Raw genomic sequence first — 26,149 nt, forward strand, 5'->3', positions numbered from 1 at the left:
CATTTATCTCTCAAGATAAAAACTCTTTCATTTCACCATAAATAATACCATTATCACAAGAAACTATGTGATGGTTTCTTGATATTATCAAATATCTGTTATTGTTATTTTATAGTTTTATTTGATTGAATCTGGATCCAATTTAGATTCATACATTATGATTAGTTGATATCTAAGTCTCTTCTAATTTTTTGGTTCTTTCTCCATCTCTTTTTTTTCCTTTCATTTGTTGAAGAAACTGGATTGTTTGTCCTGTAAAGCTTCTCACAGTGTGGATTTTACTGATTTCATCTTTGTAGTTAAGTTTAAAATGCTCATCTATCCTGTTTCTTGTTAGAAATTTATAGAGGCGTGATTAGATTAGATTTAGGCTTATTTATTTATTTATTTTTGGCAAGAAAAGTAAAATGTATTTTAATATTTTATACATTGAAATTAGAATGTAATTTTTGCCTTTATCATTAAAACTTGCATAAATAGGTCAAATCTTGAGGGAAAAAAGTTGTGTTGATCTTGAATATATTTGGCTAGGAAAAAATAAATGAAAGTGTGGGTTTCACTTTATTGATGTTGGTATCTTATGCAATGAATTCTCCTTTGAGTGCTGCTTTAGATCTATCTCATAGAGTCTGTTTTTTTTATCATTATTTTCTAATTTACTGCATTATGGTCATTTAATGCTGAATGTATTATTTAATTTTTTTCATAAACTTTCCCAAGGTCTTCTTTTTATCTTATTAGGGTATATTTTCTATCAGGATACGAGAACTGAGTGTATATTATCCACCTTACTGATTGCATTGTTTCACTATTCTGTATTCTAATTATTCTGTTCACTTAAACTATCCAAGGTTACTAAGAGTGTTAGTTTCCTCTTATTAGTGAGTTTCTATTTTTCCTTTCAATCTCATGAAATTTCTGCTGTTTGAAAGTTGTTGCTGTGTTATTTGGTACATAGGTATTAGTAATGTTTTATCTTTATTATGGTTTGTAAATTATTATTAGAAAAAGTCATTCTTTGTCTCATATTATGCTTCTTGGTTGAATTTCGCTTTGCATGTAACTAAGAGAGAACTCTGCCTTTTTTTTTTTCATTTGTATTTGCCTGATAGAATCTTTGCCCATACTTTTATTCTTTACCTTTCAAGGTAATTTTGTTTTAGGTGTGATGCTGCATATAGCATAGGTTTAGATTTTGTTCTGAAAATCTCCATATTTTAGTGAGTTTAACTCATTTATATTTATTGATATACCTGAAGGTTTTGTTTTCTTTTCTACTGTGTTTTTCATTTAATGATTTGTACTATATATATATATATAAATATATATATATATATATATATATTTATATTTATATATATAATACACCCCCCACACACATTCTTTTGCTATGTGATTTGTTTTCTTTGCTCTTTTAAAATGAAGTGTCTTTTTTGTTATTTAACAAGTTTTGATTCTATTGATTACATTTATGCTGATACCTTTATACCAGTGGCTCTCAACTGGGGATAATTTTGCCTCCTACAGAACATTTGTCAATAACTGAAAATATTTTTGACTGTCACTGGCGTAGGTGCTACTGGCATCTGATGGGTGGGGGGCCAGGGTTGCTTCTCAGCATCCTCCAATGCACAGGATAACTCCCCCACAACAAAGAATTATCCAGCCAAAATATCAATAGTGCTGAAGTTGAGATCTGCTCTATATTAATAATCTTGGTTCTCTCTCTATTTAGATATTGTCTAGTTGTTTACTGTAATTAATATTAAAATTATTTTATAACCACTTCTTCCTCCCCCTCTCTCCTACAATGGAATTTTAATTACCAGAGTTTCTTAATCTTTGTGCTCTTACATGAGCATAAGCTTGTATGATCTTGATTTGTCAGCTGCAAGTTGTAATCTTTTACTCCCAGCTAACTGGCAAACGTAGTTTACATTTCACTTTCTTTCCTCTTATTTTGTGTCAACTATATTAGTTATACATTATTAGAAAATGTAATGTTTATATACTATTTAATTACCCTTTCTTTTAGTCAAGCTCTACTGTTAAGCATATTCAGTGCTCACCTGTAAGTCTTTTGCTGAAGTATCTCCTTTAGTCTCTTGAGTGTCAGAAGCTTAATATCTGCTATATTTCTCAGAAAGTGCTAATGGAAACAATATTTCTTGAACTTTTACATGTTTATTACTATATATCTGTGGCCTTAGACTCAAAGGACAGTTTGGCTGGGTATAAAATCCTTGACTCATATTTTCTTAATTCTTGAGTATCATAAAATTTGCTCCGTTGGTTACTTACATAAAATGTTGCTGTTGAGAATTCTGATGCCAGACTTATTTTTTCTTATAAATGACTTGGCATAATTCTGGTATGTCCAAAGTATATTTCTCCTTAACTTTAGAGTCTAGTACTTTTATACTGTTTACCATTTCCCAGTAAGTATTGTACACCCTTTGAATATCTATATTTCAGTATTTTCTTTTTTCAGTAAGTTTTACTTAAATCTTAATTTAAATAATCATCCTGCTCCATTACTTTGGTTTTCTTTGTAGAAAGCCCAGTTACACATATTGGATCTCCTTTGCATATTGTCTTTATTCTATATTTCTCTCAATTTTTTTTATCTCTTTATTTATTAGACAGTGTCTAATCTGTGTTCCTTCTACTTTAGTCTTCATTTCTAAAATGCTTTTTCTTTTTAAAATAATTATTCTGTAATTCTCTCACTTTAGTTTTACATACCTCTGTTGTCTAATAATTTCATTTCCTTACAAATTATTAAGTATAACATACAAACACACATACATACATACATATAGAAGATCATAAGAGTATATCTTAATGAATTATCGTAAAGTGAACATACCTATACAAGTACCACCTAGGTCAGGGAATAGAAAATTATCAGTATCTGTGAAGCTCTCCTCTTGGAAATCTTTCTAAGCAGTAGCCTCTCATTTTGCACCAAAGGCAACTACTAATCTGACCTCTATCATCATAGACTAATTTTTCCTGTTTAAAAACTATTTAAATGGCATCTTAGAGTATCTGTTATTTTGGTCAACACTATATTTATAAGATTAAGTCATGTTGATTTTAATTACTGTTTCGAATTCAATTGTAGGAATATAACACAATTTATCCATCTAGTCTTTGTTAAAGGTCATTTGGATTGTTTCCAATTTTTGACTCTTGCGGTACAATGGAATTTTGTTCAGGAGATGTTTATTCTGTGGCTCCCATCTCCATAGAAAGAGTATGCCTCCCTGCCCCATTCATGTTGTGCTTGACCTGCTCTATGTTTGCAGATTTTTGTTTTGCAGTTACAGTACTTTCTGGGGTCTGCTTCCTCTGGGCCCCATTCTCCCTACTGTGTAAATGTTGTCTCTCCCTCATCCTAAGTGTTCCTGTCTTATTCAATTTGGATTCTAATTTAAGCAGCTTCTTCTTATGTTGAGACTCTACCGTTGCAGAAAGGATTGTTTGCTATCTATTTCTGAAATAGTTAAGGGTTTAAGCTTGTATTGCCCAATATGGTAACCACTAGCCACTTGTGTTTATGGAGCACTTGAAATATGGCTAGTCTGAATTTAGGTATGTTATAAGTGTAAAGTATGCACTGGATTTTAGAGATGTAATATAAAAAAGTAAGTTATTAATAATTTTTATATTGATTTTATGTTGAGTGACAATATTTTGGATATATTGGGTTAAACAGTATATAATTAAAATTTCTCTTCTGCTTTTTAAAAAATGTAGCTACTGGAAGATGTAAAGTTATCTGTACACTTCACATTGTATTTCTATTGGACAAATCTGGTTTAAACTGTCACAGTATTGTGTTTGATCTCTTAGTGAATTTACCGTTTTTGGCACTTGGCCCCAATTTCAAGCCTGTAAAGACATTTTCACTTTAGCCAGTTGTTCTCAATTCTTCCATTCAGGATAGAGTCTGCTGCTGGGGGGCGGTGAGTACCTGTTAGTCCCCTTTCACTTCCACTGTTTCCATATTCTGTCTGTTGATCCTGGCCAGTCCTGATGCTGCAAGGCTCCTGGGGATTCCCTGTCACCTAGATTTGATGCGGATATTGTCTGTGGGTTTTTACTTTCTGTCATCAGGTTGGTCTGTTTGGTTTCAGGAGGAGTACTGGGGGAGTTTCAGAAAGTGGGCTACCATGGTCCACCTCATTCATAAGTTCTATTTTTCTTTTAATACACATATATTTTTCTGTTAGGATAAACCTTGGTTTACTTTCATTGATCTTAATCTTGTCATTTAAAGTTTGAAAAATCATGCCATGAAATGATAGAGATGTTTTTGCCTAATTATATGCATTTAAAAAATTATATTCTTAAAGAACTTATACATTTTGTTGAACTATGGATCTGGACATTGGGAGAGACCTGGATTTTAGTATCAGTTCTGCCCCTCTTTTCTCAGATCATTTGATAAATCAATCAGGTTTAAAATGTAACAGTTTCATTGTTTTTTGAATGAGGGATATGATACCTATTTCTGTAACTTTAAAAGAGATACTTTTTTATTTAAAAATAGTGCATGCTCATTATAGAAAATTTGGAAAATGTAGAAAGCCATAGAGTTAGAACTCAAAATCTTACTCAAAATCTTAATATCTCGAGATCATTAATAACATGATAGCATATTATTTTCCAGGCTATTTTTTTTATATAAGCACTTTTTACCAGAGACACACCAAATGTACATTTGGCTGAGTGATAACTAGATGAGTCTTAAAAATAGTATTTGGTTGAGGTGTCAAAATCAAATATCATGACCATAGAATGAAGTTCTGGGATATAGAATAAATCTAAAATGTAAAAGTTTATTAAAATTATATAATTTCAAAGAACAATAGTCAGATTATCCAAGTTGGGAATTGTAGTACCAGAACAATAATTTCTTAACCCTGTTAGGTGCTGGCTTGCTCTTGGGGTCTCTGTTGTATATGTTTACAATACTGAATAGATGCCTGTTTTCAACTGAGTTCAGTGACTCAACAAAACCTTGGTGGAATCTCATTTTTTCCCTAATTCTTTATATTCTTTATTATTTATCCATTTCTTCCTTATAAAATCCTGGAATGCCAAATTAATGTTGTGCCTTAATTCGTCTTTACTAGTATAATTAATTCCCAAGTAGGATATTTTTTTCTTAAAAGATTCATGATCTAAATGGAATTAAATAAGTAAAAACTAAAGGTTTTCACAATCATTCTTTTCATGTTATGAATACTACTACACCAAACCACAAAGATTAGAATTATGATATAATCCAATCTCTGTTATTCTGCTTGTATTATTGTTAATTTATTTGTAAATAGTTGTTGGCCTAGAAAGTATACATTCTTGTCCCTAAAGTTATTTGGTTCATGTGCTCTCTAATTCTTATACTAACTGGTGGTCTGTTTTCTATTTTCCATTTGAAATTTCTTAATTGTTTTTATATTCAATAATCAGTCACTTCCACAATCATCATTATGGCAGTATTTTACTCTTAGAACAATAAATATACATTTATATTTAGGCTGACTCCTCTCAAATGCTAGAACAAGAGAGGGGTTCATTAGTCTGGGGCAGGGTTTCTCAACCTCTGCACTACTGATACTTTTCACCGGACAATCCTTTGTTGTTGGGACCTGTCACGGTGTTACAGGATGTTTAGCAGTATCTCTGGCCTCTACTCAGTAGATGCCAGTAGCAAATCCTGCCCTGCCCTGCCTTCTCCACCAGGCAAAAAGCATTCAAGTTGAGAACCACACTGCTCTGGGATAATAACTTCTAGTTTTCCCAAGATTTATTCTTGTTATTCAAAGAAGAATTCTCTGTGCATTTTTGTTTTAGTGTTTTTGTTTTTGCCTGGGAATAAACAATAAATGCCTCTCTGTCTACGAGGAGTGGGAGCAGGGGAGGATATACTACATTACATAATAGACCCATTAGTCTTATTTTTCGTTTCTTTCTTACTCCTTCCTTCCTACTGTCCAAGCTCTCTGTTTCCCCTGGGAAGTCTGAATCCTGTCTCCACCTCATTCATCTTTGGAGTGTTCTAGGTCTCTTCTGCTGCCTCTACCTGTCAACATCCTTCCCTCCATGTTATGGTTTCCAGAAAGAAATTTCTCATCCATTGCTATCTTCCTTCCCATTCTGTGTGTTATAGGTTTATCTCATTCTAAGGGTGTTCTGAGACACAGGGTGGGAAGAGGATGCTTACAGTCTGACAGCAACCTGGAAGCTGCCCATTATTTTAAAATAGAAATCTTGGAGAAGATGTGTATTTTTATTCACTCAATAAATAGATATAAGTGCCATGTTCTGGCCTTTTTACATTTTCTCCCACCCTTTCTTTTCTAGAGCTCATTACCCTGGGACCCGTACAGTAAAGGATGCTAGGTTGACTGAGAAGAAACTTTGGTCTTCTGAAGATTTTAGCACTTTAAATAGTGATGTGGGTGCAGGCTGCTGGGGTCGCATATTGAATCAGAATTATATCAATGGCTACATGACTGCGTAAGTTATTAGAAACTTTTAAAGGTTTTTATTTTGAAAAATTTCAAAACACGATAAGTAGAAAAAAGTACAATGGACTTCCGTAGTCTCACAACCTAAATGCAATGATTTTAAACATTTGCCTTATTTCCTTCATCTATACCTAAGCTGTGTCAACTCAAAAAAAAAAAAAAAAAAAAGCAAGAAGCTGCAAGTAATAGAGCTTATTTGGGGTCTGATATATTGTCTCAGATATGGTTAAGTTATCTCCCTGGCCTGATAATAGCTGTTTGTTCTTATGTTCTTTTATTCCCTTAAAATCACTTACTACTGAGACTGTTCTGTAAGGGCAAGCATTGTGGTCAGGCTTAGATCACAAAATGGCTTAGGCCTAAAATGGCTTCTCTTATGTCAAGAAAGTTATGTCTGGTTCTCTTCCTCTGGGGAACCCTTACCCTATTTGCCTACACCATCATTTGAACCCTGGCAGTCTGACTCTAAAAGTTCTCATTTGTAAAACTTTGCAACAGCTCAGAGTGAAGTTCATAAAATTATGTCTTGAAACTGGGGCATTTAGAATGCTGACCGTCAAAAGGAAAGCAAGTATGGATAAAGCCTTTATTTGTATTTGACTCACATTTGTGACATGTCTGGTACTGGTAGGTCATGATTCATCTTCTGGTTACACCATTCGTCAGTAAAACTGTACACCTCATATACATTTGTATTTTTTATTATATGATTCACCATTAAAAATATTTAGATGCATCCAATACTTGATTTTTCAAAGTGTGGGTGAACTTTAGGCAACTTATGTTTTCTTGTTTTGGGTGGTAATTTTTTGTCATTTACATATGTTTGTGTAAACTCTGATAAGGTCTTTTTTACTATAGGCTTGTAGATATTTACATTTTTATTACAAGCTGCTTTGGTGTTTCATTTTTATCAAACAAATCTTTTAGCACAATTGCTTGGAATTTGGTGGCTAGTTACTATGAACAGTTGCCATATGGGCGTTGTGGACTGATGACTGCTCAGGAGCCATGGAGTGGGCACTATGTAGTAGAAGCTCCTATCTGGATATCAGGTATGGTTCAGATTCCATCTCTCAATCCCTATCTTACTCTCTAAGAGACAAAGCAGAAAACACTTAGAGGGGATTATATGAACACTGTGTATGTGTGTGTGTGTGTTAGTTTTAAGTGTGTCTCTGTTTCAAGCAAGATTTGTCATAGTGTTTTGTAAGAACCTTTTGGGTAACTGTATTCCATTCTCAATTATTCTATAACTAGACTACTTTCTGTATTCCATTCTCAATTATTCTAAGACCAGGCTTTTTTTTTAGTTGATGTATTTTTCTCAGAGTTTTGTAGTCATGACATTATGTAACCATGACATTATACTAAACTCAGGTTGTTATTTCAAAAATATGGAAATATTAAGTTGGATTTGTATATCCTGGTTGGTTAACCCCTTAAATGTTGAAATAGTTGGTCCCACATTATCTATGTGAACTAATGTACTTTTCTAATTTTGTCACTGGTTAATTGTGTCAATTAACACAATTAACCTCCCAAAATGGACAAGGAATATTGCTCAGTACATTTTCAGGACCAACTTTGGAGGTGCCCAATAAATACATATTGTGGAAATAAACTTGTTTTAAACCATAAAGCTTAGTTTTTGGAATATTTTGTTAACTTTTTAAAAACCATATTCTTTGTAGTTATATTAGGATGGGTTAAATAGAGATCATCAAAAGTTGGGAGGGGATAACTTTATTTTTTACTCTTGGTTAAAAAAGATCTACTCAGTAGTCTTGAACTGACAGAGTGTGGTTCATTTATTTTCACCAGTCATTCTAAGAATATTCCCATAATTGTACCATTTAACTAGAAGTTGAAACATGAGACTGGTGAATATTCTTCTCCAAAATAGAAAATGGCTGTTAGACTCAATCAGACTTGGGGTGGAGAAGTTTTCCTTCTACCCTCCTAGGTTCTTTGGCTAATCTAATAATTAAATGGATATAAGACAGATCACCAGGAAAAAAAACACATTTAACTTTGTACATAAAAATATGAGACTAGGGCTTCCCTGGTGGCACAGTGGTTGAGAGTCCGCCTGCCGATGCAGGGGACACGGGTTTGTGCCCCGGTCCGGGAAGATCCTACATGCCGCGGAGCAGCTAGGCCCGTGAGCCATGGCCACTGAGCCTGCACGTCCAGAGCCTGTGCTCTGCAACGGGAGAGATCACAACAGTGAGAGGCCTGCATACTGCAAAAAAAAAAAGAGACTCAAATTTGCAGTCAGGCAGTTGAGGTTTATAATGCCATCCTGAGCTAAGGAATGGGATAGGGACCTGGAGCTTCAGAGGGGAGGAAGACAGTTCATAGGAAGAGAAGAGCAGATGTTTGCCCTGCCATGCAGGTGAATCTTTCAGATACAAAGTTGTCTCTGGTAGTAGCTGTCTTTCTGTGCCAGGTCCCCTATCTAAATTCTTTCAGGCAGTTAAAAGAGAGAGAAAAGTTTTTCTTTTGTCTGCTAGGTCTTGATTGCCATCAGCTCAAAATAATCCACATGCTAAAGTGGCACATTTTGGGGTGGCATGTTCTGTTTTCTTTCAGACTCAAATCAGTAAACAGCTTTTTATTTTTTGACGGAATCCTATTATCACAGTTTTAATCTTATTTGGGTCTTTCTCTGCTTGTCTATAGCTCATACCACTCAGTTTACTCAACCAGGTTGGTATTACTTGAAGACAGTTGGCCATTTAGAAAAAGGAGGAAGCTATGTAGCTCTGACGGATGGCTTAGGTAACCTCACCATCATCGTTGAAACTATGGTAATTCTTTGTTGTTTTTATTGGATTAATTCACTTTGTTAGTATTGGAAAATATAGCATAAAACACAACTGAACACCTTCTTAAAAAAAAAAAAGAAAACAGGGGAGCTATTCTCCTCTGCATAGGATCCCAGGACTGGGACAGCCAGTCTGTGGCTTGACCTACTCACTCTCCAGGTTGAGAGCAAACCTTCTCTTCCTTTCAGATCCCTTCCAGGGGTGGAGGACCCAACCTTATGCCTTTTTTGCCATTCTACCCAGTTACGTGGAGATCCTTCTTGCAGCTTTGATTGTATAGAAGTTCTTCTGCCAGTTCCTAGTTAGTTTTCTTTGAGAATTGTTCCACAGGTAGATGTACTTTTGACACGTTTGTGGGGGGAGGTGAGCTCCACATCCTCCTACTCCACCATCTTGATCCAACCTCCTCTGTTTGTTTCTTTGAATCTAAGTTGTCTTTCTTTTTGACAGCATATAGTTGGATCTTGCTTTTTGAAATATTTAGTCTGACCTTTTGATTCAATTGCTTAATCTATTTACATTTAATGTTAATATTGATATAGTTGGATTTACATCTTTCAGCTTACTTTTTAGTTTCTATACATCTCATTATTTTGGTTTATCTATTCTTCTGTTACTGTTTTCTTTTGCAGTAAGTCAATATTTTGTGATGTAATATTTAAATTCTTTTAATTTTTTTTTTTACTATATTTTAGTGAGTTATTTTCTTAAGTGGTTGTTCCAGGATTTAGTGTAGAAACCTTGACTTATTCGAGTCTACTTCAGATTTCTATTAACTGCATTCCAGTGAGATATTCATTTTTCAAAAGGTAGTTTTGCTTAATATAAAATTCTAGGCTGACAGTTTTTCCTTGAATGTGCTGTCTTCCATTGTTTCTGGTGATAAACCAACTATTAATCTTATTGAGGTTCCCTTGTAAATGATCTTGTTCCTTTCAAGATTTTCTTCTTTTCTTTGACTTTCAGCATTTTTACTGGGTGTCTGTATGTGCATCTCTTTATATTTATTCCTCCTGGAGTTTGTTGAGCCTCTTGGATCTGTAGATTAATGTTTTTCATCAAATTTGTAAAGTTTTCAGATACTTTTCTTTGAATATATTTTCTGCTCCTTTCTCTCTCCACTGTTTTCTACTGTCCCATTGTATATATGTTGGTGTACTTAATGGTATCCCACATTTCTCTGAGGTTCTGTTCATTATTCTTTATCCTTTGTTTTTTTTTTCCCCTCAGTTCCTCAGGTTGCACAATTTCTATCGATTGTTTTCAAATCCTCTGATTCATCTGCTATTTCAAATCTACTGTTGACCCCTCTAGTGAATTTTTCATTTCAGTTATTATATTTTTCAATTTCAGAATTTCCATTTGGTTCTTTTAAAATTTTTTTGTCACTTAATTGATATTGTCTGCTTGATGAGACATTGTGATTATATCTTCCTTTACTTCTCTAAGCCTTGTTTCCTTTAGTTCTTTAAATGTATTTATATTGGTTACTTTGAAGTCTTCAACTGTTAAATCCAGCATCTGGTTGCTCTCACAGGTGGTTTCTGTTGCCTAGTTTTTGTGTATGGGCCACACTTTTCTGTTTCTTTGAATGTCTCCTAATTTTATGTTGAAAGCCAGACCTTTTATATAATATATTGTGGTAATGCTGGGTACTGATTCCCTCCTTTCCTGGGGTTTGTTGTTTGCTTGCTTGTTTGCTTAGTGATTGGCTGGAGAAATTTAGTGAAGTTTATTCCCTCCACCCACCCCCTCCCCCGCACTGAGAGGCCTCAGATGTTGCTTCTTAGACAGTGCAGCTTTGGGCAGGTGCACCTCTCTGTTATTGCCTCACTGATTACTGGTGGATTGCTCTATTGTTTTCAGCAATGCTCAGGGGCTTAAATTGCTCCATAAGCTGATCCAATTAAATTCCAGCTTATTTGCAGAGGTGGATTTTGAGGTTAGTGTTTTAGGTTTATTCTGACATCAGGAGGGTTCTTCTTAGCTTTCTTTTTTTGTGGTTCTCCCTGTCAAAATAGCTGGGCAGTGGTTTAGCTTATGCATCTAATGAAGCTGACAGTCTCTTTTTATTTGCTTGCCACCAAAACTTCCATTATTTTTAAGAGCACCCTTACTCTTGAACTTCCCCATGCTCTGCATTAAGTACAATCAATTTCTTTGGGGAGACTTTCTGAACTCTTTGTTTTATAACCTGTCTCTCTCCCTGGACAAAATCCCTGAGCTGAAGCTTGGAGTTGGGGATGGGGACAAGGGTGTGTTTCTCTCTTAGTGACACCTCTGATTTAGGAGTATGGTGCTGGGTGGGGGTTTGGAACCCCCATATTCTCAGTGTGCCTTGTTTAAGGTGAGTCTGTGAATGGAACCTGGACAGAGGAAGGGAACCCTCAGCCTCTTGGCCACACTCATGGCTACTTGTCCTCAGCATCAAGTAGCTGAGGGGAAGGGGGGTGAGAAATGCTGATATTCTGTTTCTCTCACGAAGATATTGTTGTCTTCATCTGGGAGCTGGGAGGGAGGGAACCCTGTGTTCTTGGCTGTACCTACTTGGCATGGAGTTTCTGTCACTCTAGGCTGAGAGGGACAGGGAGGGAGTCGATCATGGTTTAAATGCCATGAGTTTTAGTAGATTTTATTGAATAAATGTTTCTATATTTGTTGCATGGCCTTAGGACCATTTCCAGAGACTTTATTGTAATTATTATTTAAATAGTTTTCATCAGGTTCACTCGGAGTAGGTTCATGGAGCTCCTCCCATTGCCATTCTGGAAGCAGATCTCTCCTTTATTCATTATTCATTCAGTGTTTTGAACATATTTAAATACCTGATTTAATGTCTTTGTCTAGGAAGTCTAATATCTAATAAGCAATGACTAGGGTTTCTCAGACATAGTTTCTGTCAACTGCTCTTATGCCTGTGTATGGGCCTTTCTTTCCTGGTTCTCTGCAAATCTCATAATGATTTGTTGAAAACTAGACACATTACATAAAATAGCATGGAGACTCTGGAGATCAGATTCTTCCTCCTATCTGGTATTTGTGGTTGTTGCTCTTTGTTGTGGTTGTTGCTGTTTATTTGCTTTGTGACTTTCCTGAACAAATTCTGTAGTTTGTTAGCTTTATCGTTTGTGGCCACTGAAGCCTCTGCTCAATTATCTTAGTGGTCAGATCATGACTGTACAGATTTCCTTATGTTTGGAACTAGCAAGTGTCCCAGCCTTTGCTGATGGGCTCTGTGTGTACAGTTGGGGCATGCCTCAATACTCAGGCAGGCAGTTTACAACTCTGCCTTAGCTCTTACTTCCTGTTTGAGCAAAGCTCCCAGGTTGACTTGAATTTCCCAGTAAAGCCATCTATCTGGGACCACAATTTTCTCTGTGGGAAACTTTTTAACTACAGTTTCAACTTCCTTTACAGATATCGGGCTATTCAGTTTGTCCATGTCTTTTTCATTGAGCACTGGGTTTTTGTGTCTTCAAAGAAATTTGTCTTTTTAAGTTGTTAAATTTCTGGGCACAGAGTTATTGATATTATTCCCCACTATTCTTTTAATATCTATATACTCTGTATTGATGTCACCTTTCTTAATGTTCATAATTGCAATTTGTGTTTTCTTTTTATCCTGATTTCTTGATTAGTCTGGCTAGAAGTTTATTCAATTCTGTTAATCTTCTCAAAGAGTCAACTTTTGGTTTCTCAATTATTCTCTCTTGTTTTTCTGGTTTTTGTTTGATTTATCCTTTCATCTCTATTATTTTCTTTCCTCTGCTTACTTTTTCTAAATTTAATTAAATTTTTTTATTGAAATGTAGTCAATTTACAATATTATATTAGCTTCAGATGCACAGCATAGTGATTCAGTATTTTTATAATTATGCTCCCTTTAAAATTATTAAAAAATAATGTCTATATTTTCCTGTGTTGTACAGTATATCCTTGCTGCTTATCTATTTTATACATAGTAGTTCGTGTCTCTTAATCCCATACATACCCTATGCTGACTTTGGTTTTAATTTGCTCTTCTTTTCCTAGTATCTTAAGCTAAAGTCTCAAACCCTTTCTTCATTTCTAATCTAGGTGTTCAGTGCTATACATTTTTTTCTAACTACTCTTTTATTGGCATCCCACAAATCCTGATGTGTTGTGTTTTGCTTTTCATACAGCTCAAAATTCTTTCTAATTTCACCTTTTATTTTACTTTTTTTCTTTGAGGCATGAATTATTTAGAAATTTGTTATTTAGTTTCTAAATATTTTGGAATTTTTCCAGAGATTTTTGTTATTCATTTCTGATTTAGTTTTATTGTGGTCAGAGAACAGACTTTCTGTGACTTGAATCTTTTTGAATTTATGGAGACTTCTTTTATGGCTAAGAATATGGTGTACTTCAGTAAATGTTCCCTGTGCACTTGACAGGAATATGCATTCTGCAATTGCTGGATGAAGTGATCTATAGATGTCAGTCCAGGCAAGTTACTTGGTAGTGTTGTTCAAATCACCTGTGTCTTTGTTGATCTTCTGTCTAGTGGTATATCAGTTATTGAGGAAAGGTATTGAAATCTCTAACTGTAATTGTAATTTAAAATTTTCCCACAAAGCCTGTCCCAGAACCTTATATTGTAAGTCCTCTGTGATTGTTGAATCCCCTAAAGTTGGGATGATGTCTCAGACTTCTTTTGATCCCAGCCCATTGTACTGATTATTTTGAAAAAAATGTTGCTGGCAGTGAGATTTGTTATATGTATTTAGCTGACCTCAGTTGTGTATTTGAAGGTTGTATATAGGTGAGATGCCTTTTCAGTGAAAATGTCCCAAGATTTACTTTTGTTTTGATGTATATTACTTGGAAAACAGAACATAAAAGTTAATCTGTGTGCCATCAAATGACTGGAATTCAAAGTTTGATTCAGTCAAAATGCCATTGAGTTTTACTTTGACTAGGCATACACACAATAGACATTCAATAAAGGTTTTTAAGAAAAACATCTTTAAAAGTTTGAAATAAACTGTTATTTGCCACCTATTATGTGTCATTTCTGTTAATCTATAGGCATTAAATGTCTGTTTGTTTTTTCCCCCCCAAATGGCTTGTATATCATTCGGATAACTTACATGATTCTTTTTTTTTTTTTTTTCCTACTCAGAGTCATAAACATTCCATGTGTATACGGCCACTTCTTCCCTATTTCAATGTTTCACGACAGTTTGCTACCTTCAGCCTTAAGGGTTCTTTTGTGAGTAAATAAGTGGAACTTTTATTTTGATTTTGATTTGAGAATTTATATATTTTATCACGGGCTAGCAGTTCTTAAGTGAAGTCTTACAAGTGATTAAGAGTTTGCATATGAATGGGTAAATGCCTTGGTGTCTTATGTCTGCTGACTAGTTTTGGTCAAACATACAGAAGCCACTAGGAGGTAATGCTTTTTGTGGTTCTGAAGAATCCTAACAAAGGTCACTTGCAAGAAAGTTGTTCTTTTTGGTAGAGCATCATTTGTGCAGTTGAGGGAACTTTCAAACATTGATCTTTACAGTACTCTGTACAAAAAAAAGAGACAAGATTCTTGTTATTTCTACCTATTGTTAGATTTGAATACAGAAATACAGTGCTCTTTCTACTAATCGTGTAAGAATTGTTTTTTAATGCCAGAAAATTCTTAAAGAACTTTTTACATAGGTATAATAATGAGTATTTTTGAAGCAAAGACACTAAAATCTTTTTGAACATTTGCCAAAAATCTGCAGTATTTTTAAGAAATAAAGTATTTGCTTGAATAATGTCTTCCTACTTTCAAAATGTTTACTATTTAAGATTTGAGGTGGATCTTTGGTAAATAGAAATAGAATGCACCTTGTCATTGATTCATTCTTGCTGGTACAGATTTTAGAAATCCTCAAAGAGGAGATGATGAATCACTCAACTATGCTTTCTTTGTGTTTCCTCCTTAGAGTGAAATACCGGAGCTGCAGGTGTGGTATACCAAACTTGGAAAACCATCGGAGAGATTTCTTTTCAAACAACTGGATTCTCTTTGGGTAGTTTTAAGTCAATTCCTATAGTGTGAGCATTGCAACAGTAAAGGGAACAGGAATTTGATTAATGAATTAATTTTTAATTTCATAACTGATTTTATGGCTGAAGCATAATAGAGGTAAAGTTTGCCCCCATTCTTTTAAATAGAAGTCCTCTTCAAGGCAGTATGGTTTGGTAGATGTGTTTGTTCTTGGTATTTAGTTTGTCTTGGTGAATGGTAGCAACCATCACTTGGTTGCTCGTCAGAAATTTGAGTCTCATTTGAGACTGTCATTCCCACTCACCCTTTGCGTACCATCAGTGACCAAGTATAGACAATATCACCCACATATCTCTCCTACCCACTCCTTATTCTCCATTCCCACGGCTACTGCTTGTTTCAGTTCCTCATTATGTCTCTCTCAGATTTCGGGAACTATCTCTTGTTTTCTCAGACTCCCCGCCACCCATCACACTACTACCAGAATGATGCGTCTAAATGCAGATCTGATTTTTGTCAGTCCCTGCTCAAATGCCTTAGTGATTTTTCCTATAAGTTCACGTTCCTTAGTGTGGCGTGTGACCCACGTTATCACCTCATGAGGTAAAAGACTGCTTTCCTTTCTAGATGCATGTCCTACTAAACTGACCTTTCCTCACAGTCTAAACATCTTGCATTTTTCAGAGCATGGCATGCCAAGTTAATTACTTCTGTGACTTTGCACATGCCTTTTCTTTGTCCTAGAATGCCTTCTGTTCATATCATTGTCATCCTTCAAGACTCAGCCCAAGTGTTGCTTCCTCTGAAGCCTTCCCCACCAGTCTTGGGTCATAGCCACCTAGGGATATGTACTTACCTAGTAAACACTTTCCCCACTACATTGGATGCCTCGAGGATTGGGTCCCAGCCTTTTATACCTTTTTTGTCCCAGGTGCCTAGTGTAGAGCTTAGCAAATGGTGGTTTCTCATGAGTAAATGTTTCAAAGAATGAATTGGCCCATGCAAGCACATCGCTTCACCTGACTGACACAAATCTGCTACTTTTTATGGTAATTATTAAAGTTCTGTGACTCAACTAGTCAGTATCAATAACTGAACGCCCGCTGTATATTAAATTTGAAAAAAGGAATAGTCTCTAATTTTTGCACAACACATTGCTAGAAATAGCATAATAAAACTGATTTTCCCCATAGGAAAAATAATATCATTTGGAGTTCTTCCTAAGCCAGAATATGGTATTAGATATTTCATAGATCTGACCAACAATTTATTAAAGCAAAGGTATGATATAAACCTCTAATATAAAGTAGAAAAAAAGAGCTACTCAGGTTTCATAAAGTGGACATAATGTTTAGCGCCTGTGACAATTATGCAAAGGACTTCAGTGTCTTCAGAGGCCTGCTTTTACCATAGGACACCTATGATGTAGGGAAGGTTTCTCGTAGGTCACTCACTGAGCTTAGAACTTTATAAACATTTTCTCATTTAATCCTCACAATAGCCCTATGAAGTATGTTTTCTTCCGCTCATTCTATAGATGAAGAGATTATGGCTTTATATGCCAAGGTCATAAATGTGACCTAAATGTAATTTGTTAATTGAAATACGTATTGAACATGTAATGAGTAGGACTTTTTTTATATAGTAAACGTTTTCTGTGTTTAACAGCTGAGTCAACAATAAGATTTTATGGATTTTTCTACCTTAGCAAAGTCCTAAAAAATAAATAAGCAGATCTCTTAGTTGCAGGTATTGAATTATACACAGGTGTTAAGGATAGTACAGTCTAAGGGAAAAGACAGAGTAATGGAAATAGATTTGGGGATCATCTAGTCCTTCTTCCTTCTGTGAAAAGAAATTCTTTTAATATCCTTTCTAGAATGTTTAATTGTATAAAATCTTATAAATAACTTAAGAAAAATGATTCCAAGGGCCTTGATATTGAGTGTGTCCTTCACAAGTAGTTAGGAAATTCTAAAAGAAATGAGTTTGGCTTATCTTAAGCTTATTTTTTAAAAAGCTATTTGACCCAAATGAGATGAGCCAAAGCACTTGGCCTGAACACAGCATCGTTTCTTTCTCAGCTCCTAGACAGCGGTGGCAGCTTCACGCTGGAACTGCAAGAGGACGAGCTGTTCACACTCACCACGCTCACCACCGGCAGCAAAGGCAGTTACCTGCTGCCTCCGAAGTCCCAGCCCTTTCCCTGTGTCTATAAGGATGACTTCAATGTCGGTAAGTTTTTGTACTAAAGCTTAACTTGGTTTCCAATTTCAGCAGTAGCGGATAGATTCCTACCTGTCAAACCGGTGCCTGATGGAGTGGTTGTGAGAACTACATTAATTTAGCTCTAAATCTCTACGTGGTAAACGGGAACTAATTTTTGTGTTACTTCAAGATAAATCGCAACTTGAGGGTCCTGTAAGTTTCAGTGCCAGAAAAAATGTAGAGGTTATTGTTGGAATGAAAGTTATACAGATCTTACTCAACTTTCGGTGGGGTTAGGTCCTGATAAACCCATCGTAAGTTGAAAATATCATAAGTCAAAAATACCAAACCTCATAACTCAGTCTAGCCTACCTTACATGTGCTCAGAAAACTTACATGAGCCTGCAGTTGGGCAAAATCATCTAACACGAAGCCTAATAAGGTGTGGCATATGTCGTGTTGTTTATTGATGACTGTACTGAAAGTGAAAAGCAAAGTGGTTGTCTGGGTACAGAATGGCTCTGAGTGTATCTGTTGTTCACCCTCGTGATTGCGTGGCTGATGGAAGTGTGGCTCCCTGCAGCCTGCTGCCACTACCCGGCATCACAGGAGGGCATCCTGATCAAAATTCAGAAGTTGAGGTACAGTTTCTGCTGAATGCATACTGCTTTCGTACCTCTGAGAAGCTGAAAACTTGGTAAGTCAGGGCCGTTAAGCAACTTGCCTGGGGAACCGACTGAGCTAGAATCCGAACCCAGGTCTGCTTATTCCACAACTCATGATCTTTCCTCTTAAGCAGTTGCATGGATTAAGTATGTAAAGTCTGTAGGTCAAACTGATCACATTGATACTTAATAAAGATGATGTAAAAGTCAATAGCTCTTTAGTAACCTAAACCCTAAACTTTGACTGTTTATAAGTATCATTTACTTATTTAAAACTTTTCAAAAGTATATCAAAATGGACCAGAAAATATCAGAGAGGAGAGATTCTGTAAGATTTGATACTAAACAAAGAATTTATTGTGTTCTGAACAGATTACCCATTTTTTAGTGAAGCTCCGAATTTTGCTGATCAGACTGGTGTATTTGAATACTTTATGAATATTGAAGACCCTGGAGAGCATCGCTTCACGCTGCGCCAGGTTCTCAATCAAAGGCCCATCACTTGGGCTGCTGATGCATTCAACACCATCAGTATTATAGGAGATTACAAATGGTATGTAACATTGACATCCTTATGTAGATCTGGCTGCAATAACCTTGTGATGTTGTCAGGTACATTCTGAAGCCAGGACTTTTCAACAGTTCTTCTGTCCAAGAACCTAATAGGTGTGTTATAATTGTTGAATATCGTGGTGGCCATAAACCAGCCAATTGTTTTATTGCCTAAGTGTCCTTCCCTCAGATTTGCCCAATTTAATAGTAATTGTTGCAGGATCAGATTGATTTTAATATAAAAATTGAGGACCTTTGGACCCAGTGATAATTTAAGATTTATTTATAAGCAGACTTTGTGATTTGCGTGTTGTTTTTTAAGTTTTTGTTTTTGCTGGAGAGTTGATTTGTTGAAATGGTGTTGCCACCTGCTGGATTCATACTTGAATTACATTGTTTTAGCTTTTGTGGAAAATCTGTTTACCAGATGACAGTAGATGGCAACAGTAAAAAGCAAATCAGCTTTTAGTTAGCTAGAGAATTCCACTCTTTTATTTAGGCATTTGATAAAGAGAGAAGATGTATTTATTCTTCACTTAAAATATAATGGCCAAAGCAAAACTGAGAAGTCAGTTATGGAATTCCAGTGTACTGACTAATTATAACTGTTTTAGGTGTTTCTTTTCTATTTTTTCTTTTAACTAGTATAATGCTACTGTGAAACATAAAACACAAGCATTTCAGGCTTAGTGATAGTAACTATTAATGTCAAGTCACCAAATAGCCATATCTGTAGCTTGGAAATTGGGCAGGGAAGGGAAGATAATTTGGAAAAGAGCTTTGAATTGTTTATCTGTAGAATGCTGCAGAAAGTCTCTATCCTTTCTGTATTGCCTTACTCCCTGTTATAAATCCCACTTCTAGTCCCAAGCTCAGATAGTGAGTCTTAAGAAACTCCTATCCAGAGCTTCTAGAACCCTTACAGCTCCTTGGAGAGTTACTGGGGGTAGAGTAAAGAATTCTTGCCTAATTTAGAATAACTTCAATGGCTTATCTTCTTATACAACAGAAATACTGTTTATCCCAACATCTCTGTACCAGACACTTTATCTGGACATTCTGGTCATGTCAGCGGGGTTTGTGATTTCATCATTTGTTACTAATGGTCTTACAGTAAGACAGGTGGCTGCGTTTAATTGTCTAAGGGATGGTCCCTGTTATTTTGATCACTGGTCGGGAAGCCAGCCACCATAGAAAACCTTTAAGTTTCTGTGACAACCCATATCCCCCACGCTCATGAACACTACATAGGGCTCTCTCTGAACCCCAAATCTATTGTTTCTGGCTGGGACTCCAGAAAAACTGGGAGACTCTTTCATTGTAGTAGAGAAATGATGTAGAGCACCATCTACAGATTAAACAAAACTCTTCATACCTTTGAAGGTTTTGCAGTATTTAAATAGCAATACTCAGTCTTTACTATTGCAGTGTGTAAGGAGGTGAAGAGGAGGATGGGGGAAAGTGGGGAGAGAAGGAAGGAGTGACATATTCTGAAAGAAAAAGAACCAGGAAATGGCAATTATACATGTCAAGAAAGGACTATTTTTGTCTTTCTTAAGCCCTGCTTTCATCATGTTCTTTCACTGCTCAAGAATATGCAGTGGGGCTTCCCTGGTGGCGCAGTGGTTGAGAGTCCGCCTGCTGATGCAGGGGACACGGGTTCGTGCCCCGGTCCGGGAAGATCCCACATGCCGCGGAGCGGCTGGACCTGTGAGCCATGGCCGCTGAGCCTGCGCGTCCAGAGCCTGTGCTCCACAACGGGAGAGGCCACAGCAATGCAGTGACTCTTTCCTGCTACCGAACCAGATCTGCACTTCTATGCCTGACTTCCAAGATCTTTTAAAATTTGGTCTCATCCTATTTATTTTGTGTTATTTCCCATTATCCTATCCTGGATTCAAGGGAGCCAGATCTGTTTAGAGATGTACACACATCCCATGTTCATTTCTGTTCTCTGGCTGTGATGCCCATTTATTGCAGAGAAAGGAGGGAATGAAAACTGGGTAACACTAAACACTGGTATGAGCTTCCCATAACTACCTTTTGGCAAAGGTAGCATCCTCTTAACCTTATAGACTGGGAAACTGAGGCTTCAGGGTGAGACTTGTTCAAGATCCCATACTTTTAAATTCCAGAACCAGGGCAAGAGGCCAGGTCTGTTTGGTGCTGTAGCCCATGCTCTTGGACTATACCTCACAGCCTTGTTTTAATCATTGTCTTCTTCCTGAGAGGAGGAAAGGGAAAGTTAGTAAGTTAGTGGAGTTTATCCATAGTGCTGTTCTAGTAAATCGGCTCTATGTGCGCACAGTGCCATCAGTTCTTAGAACTGTGTTTAGGACAGACCTTCTTTCATATTTAGATTTAGTTAAGTATCAGCACAGTAATTTGACTATAAATGGTAGACTTTACCAAAGCTGTTAAAGACTTCCATCTTGTTAGTAAGCTTTGGTTGGGATCTGAGGACAATCACAAAATTATCTTTCGCTGCACAGACCTGAATTCTGAATCCTTTTGATCAAATTTGCTTAATTATGTTGGCTGGTTTTTGTTCTCTCAGCACTTTCAAGAGATTATGGCTGTGGAAGACTAAACCAAACTTTTATTCTATTTTATTCATTATCTGTAAAATTGCCTGTAAGTTGTGATGCAAGAATCACTTATTCTGGACTGTAATGTATAAAAGGAAAACGTTTGATCTTCTCTCACTCTACCTCTAAATAGAATAAGTTTTTGGTGCTGACAGGATCTGTAGCACTTTCAAACTTCTGATGAGCCAGCAGGGAGGTAGGAGATGTAAGGAACAAGGCTGATCCTTGGTGGTTTCATGCTGGTGATAATCTACAGAGAGAAAAACTCCCTCTGCTGTGGGAGGACATACAAGAGAGACTGGGCTTTAGTTACTTGGCATTTGATTTTCCCGTAAAGTAGCCCAGCTTTAATTAAATGATTAAATGTAGATTTTCCTGATGGTTGTGTACCTGCTGTAGGTGCTTCTTTTTTATGTTTTCCTTTACAAAGTAAAATTTCACTGTGCAAAATTCACTGACAGGAAACTCTGAGAAATGTAAAAGTCACATAATTTCTCCCCATTTCCAAAATATATTTCTTGGCATTCTTAGTTTTATTTTAGATAAATTGCTTGCTTTATTACATGACTGTGTGCAAGCTTTCTAATTCTTTTCCATTTGCACTTAGAATTTGAGTGGGAGGGGAATTATTTTCAGAGGTCGTATTGGATTGGGGTGGTTATTTCATTGCAGAAGGAATCCAGTAGCATTTGTAAAAGGAAGCCTGGAGGCGATGTCATTGTTAAAGCTCTGGTAGTTCCTGGTTGGCTGAACCTTTCTCATCCTTTGATCTCCTGTCAGTCATACCAAAACCAGGGTTTTACTGCCTCTGCACAGACTTAGGTACTCTGTAGGGGAAAACGGTCCTCCAAGTGAGATTCCTGGACCAGAAGCATCAGCATCACCTGGCAATTTGTTAGACATGCACACTCAAGGGGCCCACCCTAGACCTACTGAATCGGACCCTGAGGGGTGGGGCTGAACTGAATAAGCCCTCCAGGGTGACTTCAATACTGCTCAAGTGTGAAAAGCCCTACTGTAGGATCAACGTAGAGTTGACTGTGTCTTGTTAGGGTTAAATGTAAAAATTAGCCTCAAAAGCAGCTTTTGTTCTCCCAGAGGTTCCTAGCAGTCTCCACTGCTTCTCTTTGCTGATGGAAATGTAATAAACCTTTTTGTTCAGAATGATGTGGAAACTTATCTTTTACGTATTCCTAGAAAAAATGGCTTCTCCTTATATTCTTAGAATGAGAAGTTATTTTATTATAGAAAGACAGGAAATATATTCTTAAGAAGCTTGAAAACAGTAAATATTATTTTCCAACAGTAAGTCATTAAAAGAGGCAATGAAATGACTTGACTTCCGTCATGTAAAACTTGAAACCATCATCAATGAAGCCCATCCCTGGTATAAGTGTGGACTTAGCAAATCACATACCTTGATTAGAAGTTTGGAAGCATGTGACTGTGAAAAGAGCCATTTGTGCTACATTTGAAATGACGTAATTAAAAGCACTAACACTTTGATTTTGCAGGTCCAATTTGACTATAAAGTGTGATGTGTACCTAGAGACCCCTGAGAAGGGAGGTGTGTTCATTGCTGGAAGAGTGAATAAAGGTGGCATTTTGATTAGAAGTGCCAGGGGAGTTTTCTTCTGGATTTTTGCAAATGGAACCTACAGAGTTACAGGTGATCTAGGTAAGTGGCTTCTTCGATAGCACATGGTTACTATATGATATGTTGCTATATCTGTCTGTTACTTATGGTAGTAATGAAGGAGCTTTATACCTCATCGTGTTCGAACATCTAATTGAGAAGAGATTCAACACGTGTAAGCAAACGCCAAACGATTCAGAATTATAGTGTTAATTAGTACAGACAGAGGCAGCTCAGTGAAAGAGAAAATTGTGCAAAGCTTATCGGCTATTGTAGAGTTGAGCTAGGCTGTCAGAGTAGGATTACCAGAGATTGGGGTGTGGTGGTAGTAGTAGGGAGAGAATACTCAGGAAACACTATAACTAAAAGCAAGACTATAAGAATGTTGCTGGTGTGCTTATGGAAATACAAAAGGAAGGATTGATTTGTTTAAGATGGAGAATTCCTATTTCTTAATTTAGTCAATAATTTGAAAACAGCTGGGCTTTTCTCATTCATCTTAACAGTCCTTGTCTTATGTAGAATAGTATTTTATCCAGAATTGGTGCTTAGAATCCGTTCAAGTTGAATCCCATCCACTTCACTTTGGTTTGGGTACACACCGCTCTGTTGCAACTAGACCTTATTGGTGGTGACTCTTCTTGATTCATAGCTCTTGACTTTCGTCCTGCATTAATAAAAAATCTTCTCTCCTACAGTTTGTTCCCCTATGCCTCTTCCTAAGGTGAAAAGGGCTCCAATAATAAAATAAAAATTAAAGAGGGAGTGGGTAATGAGGACATTAGAATAGGAATTGCATAATCATAGCATGACTGATCTGGAAGGTACCTTGCATTTTCCAATCCAAAAGAGAGTGCCAGAGAGGTTAATTGCTTTACCCAAGGTCTCAAACTGAGGTAGTGGCAGAATTGGAGCTAGGGATTTAAATCTCTGACTTCAGTGCCCACTGCTCTGTGTCTTAAACTGCACACTGGACATCTCATCCTGGCTTTCTCTCAGGCATTCAAATATAATACGTTCAAAAATTAGCTTATTATTTTCTCTCTAATTCTCAGCGAGTGCCATTACCATGTAGCCAGGTACACTAGCTGGAAATCTTATGGTAGGTTTTGACTCTTCCTCCTTATCCTTCATATTCAGTCCAATCAGGTGTACATGCAGACCTGAACTATACACGCTAGTGCGTCATTGTACCATGCTTGGTTTGTAAGTTTATTTTGCTCGTTCTCTTGTGAGCTCACATATGGCTCAGAGTAGGATCTCTCTGCATGCTGGATGGATGCCTGAATGAAGGATGTTTTGTTTTAAATCAACTGTAGGTATGGAAATGTCGATCTTTATTAAGGCTGACTTTACTACATACAAATGCGCCTAAGAACCCCCACTGAGTTATGGGATTCTGTGATTTAGATTCTAAAAATACATCAACTGGGATAATCTCTTTGTGTTACAGCTGGATGGATCATATATACTTCAGGACATGCTGACGTTACAGCAAAAAAATGGTATACACTCACTTTAACTATTAATGTAAGTATTGCTGATCAGAATGCCTGAGGTAAAAATATTCTTTTCTTGTGCTTTTCTAACGGTTTCTGTTATCAAAAGGGGAAAGTACGATAAATAGTGGAAAATAGGCAGAGAGTCTGCCGTGATACCAGCAAACCACCAGTCCCTGGGATGACAGTGTGTGTCTGGGTAAACCCACGCGAGAACCATCAGCAGCTGACTTTATCACCCCCAGTATTTTGTTTTGTTTTTTTGTTTTTTAAACTCAGGAGTAATTGGCAGAATCAATAATTGAACTATTTTTTTTTCAAGTTTTCTTAAACCAAGATTCTTATTGGAGCTAATAGGTATAAGCAAAGTCACATAAATTTATTTTTTGATGGTTAAGAATGATTTGGTTTTCAGCTATAAGCACACTTTTTTAGAAGTTAGTTTCCATGACTCTTTGTCAGAGATGATACCAGATTGACGGTAGTATGGAAATCTAAAAATATTTGTCAAAATTATTGGTTGATCATGAGTTATTGATTGACATGCTTCCACGGGATGCCGTGTAGAGAAGTTCTTCTGTATGATATACTGTTCTCTGCCAACAGTCCTGTCATAATTTTCTTTAGGTTACAATAGAGATAAAAAATGGAATTCAAATAACTTTTTGAACTTGTTCTCTTCTCTTACTCAACCACCAAAAGTGACAGTACTAATTTTTCTGGCAGTAACAATATTTACTGAAAATCCAGTTTGGGTGTGATACAGTTTATATAACTAAAACCACACTCGATGGGCGTAACCTCGTTCCTAGTTCTTCCCTTTTGCAGTGAACTGAGGCAGTAAGGGCTGGCTTACTTGCAGATAGAGGGGAGGCATCTTTTATGTGCCTTTGGTGTGAGGTGGTTCCTGCTGGAACAAATAACAGTACACATGTGCTGTTATTTGTTTAGGCAGATACTAGGTCTTGGAATTGGATTTTAAATTTTAACAGATCCTGCCCCTATTGCTAGCCAAACTATATCAATTTTTATAGCAGTTATAATAATATTTGATATTACTGATTTTAAAGATTTTTTTCAAATTAATAGACATGATTTTTATTTCCTTGATAATTAGGGAGGTTGCACATCTTACTATGTTTATTGGCTGTTTCTGTTTTTTCTTCTCTGAAGTTACCCATTCACACTCTTTCCTCATTTTTCTATTGTGTTGTCTTTTTCTGATGGATTTGTATGAATTTATTATATATTCTGGGTAGTAACTCGTCTGTTATATGTGTCACAAATATTTGCTTCTATTCTGTCACATGTATTTCAATTTGCTTATGGTATATTTCGTGAATAGAAGTTTTAAACTTTGCTACTGTCGTATATTTCACTTTTTTTCATTGCTTTTATGTTTTATTTAAGAAGGGCTTCCCCTTTCTCAAGGTCAGGAACATTTTTTCCCCAAAACCAAATAAAGTTTAGGATTTTTAAAAATGTTTAAGTCTTTAATCCATCTGGAATGTATTTGTGGTTCATAAGGAGAAGAGCCCAACATAATTTTTTAAAAACAAGTGGATAGCCATCATATTTAGTACATAGACTGTCCTTTTGCCCATGATTTAAAAGC

At 36.3% G+C, this 26,149-nt stretch overlaps 1 protein-coding gene across 5 annotated transcripts in view; it reads left to right on the forward strand.

The window, feature by feature from the left end:
* The window catches only part of GALC (galactosylceramidase), a 61,038-nt gene that overhangs the window by 28,285 nt on the left and 6,604 nt on the right, over positions 1–26,149 (forward strand). For all 5 annotated transcript variants that reach the window (XR_013826959.1, XM_079912145.1, XM_079912146.1 and 2 more), the window contains 9 exons: positions 6,376–6,531; positions 7,473–7,597; positions 9,228–9,355; positions 14,517–14,606; positions 15,322–15,408; positions 17,471–17,621; positions 18,632–18,812; positions 22,914–23,077; positions 24,489–24,565. Coding sequence is in view for 4 of the 5 variants with exons in the window: in XM_079912145.1 (XP_079768271.1) it covers positions 6,376–6,531; positions 7,473–7,597; positions 9,228–9,355; positions 14,517–14,606; positions 15,322–15,408; positions 17,471–17,621; positions 18,632–18,812; positions 22,914–23,077; positions 24,489–24,565 (1,159 nt within the window). In the remaining variant the exon portion in view is untranslated. The remainder of the gene's footprint in view (positions 1–6,375; positions 6,532–7,472; positions 7,598–9,227; positions 9,356–14,516; positions 14,607–15,321; positions 15,409–17,470; positions 17,622–18,631; positions 18,813–22,913; positions 23,078–24,488; positions 24,566–26,149) is intronic.

This window comes from Stenella coeruleoalba (assembly GCF_951394435.1).
Source record: "Stenella coeruleoalba genome assembly, chromosome: 2".
NCBI classification, from domain to species: Eukaryota; Metazoa; Chordata; class Mammalia; order Artiodactyla; family Delphinidae; genus Stenella; species Stenella coeruleoalba.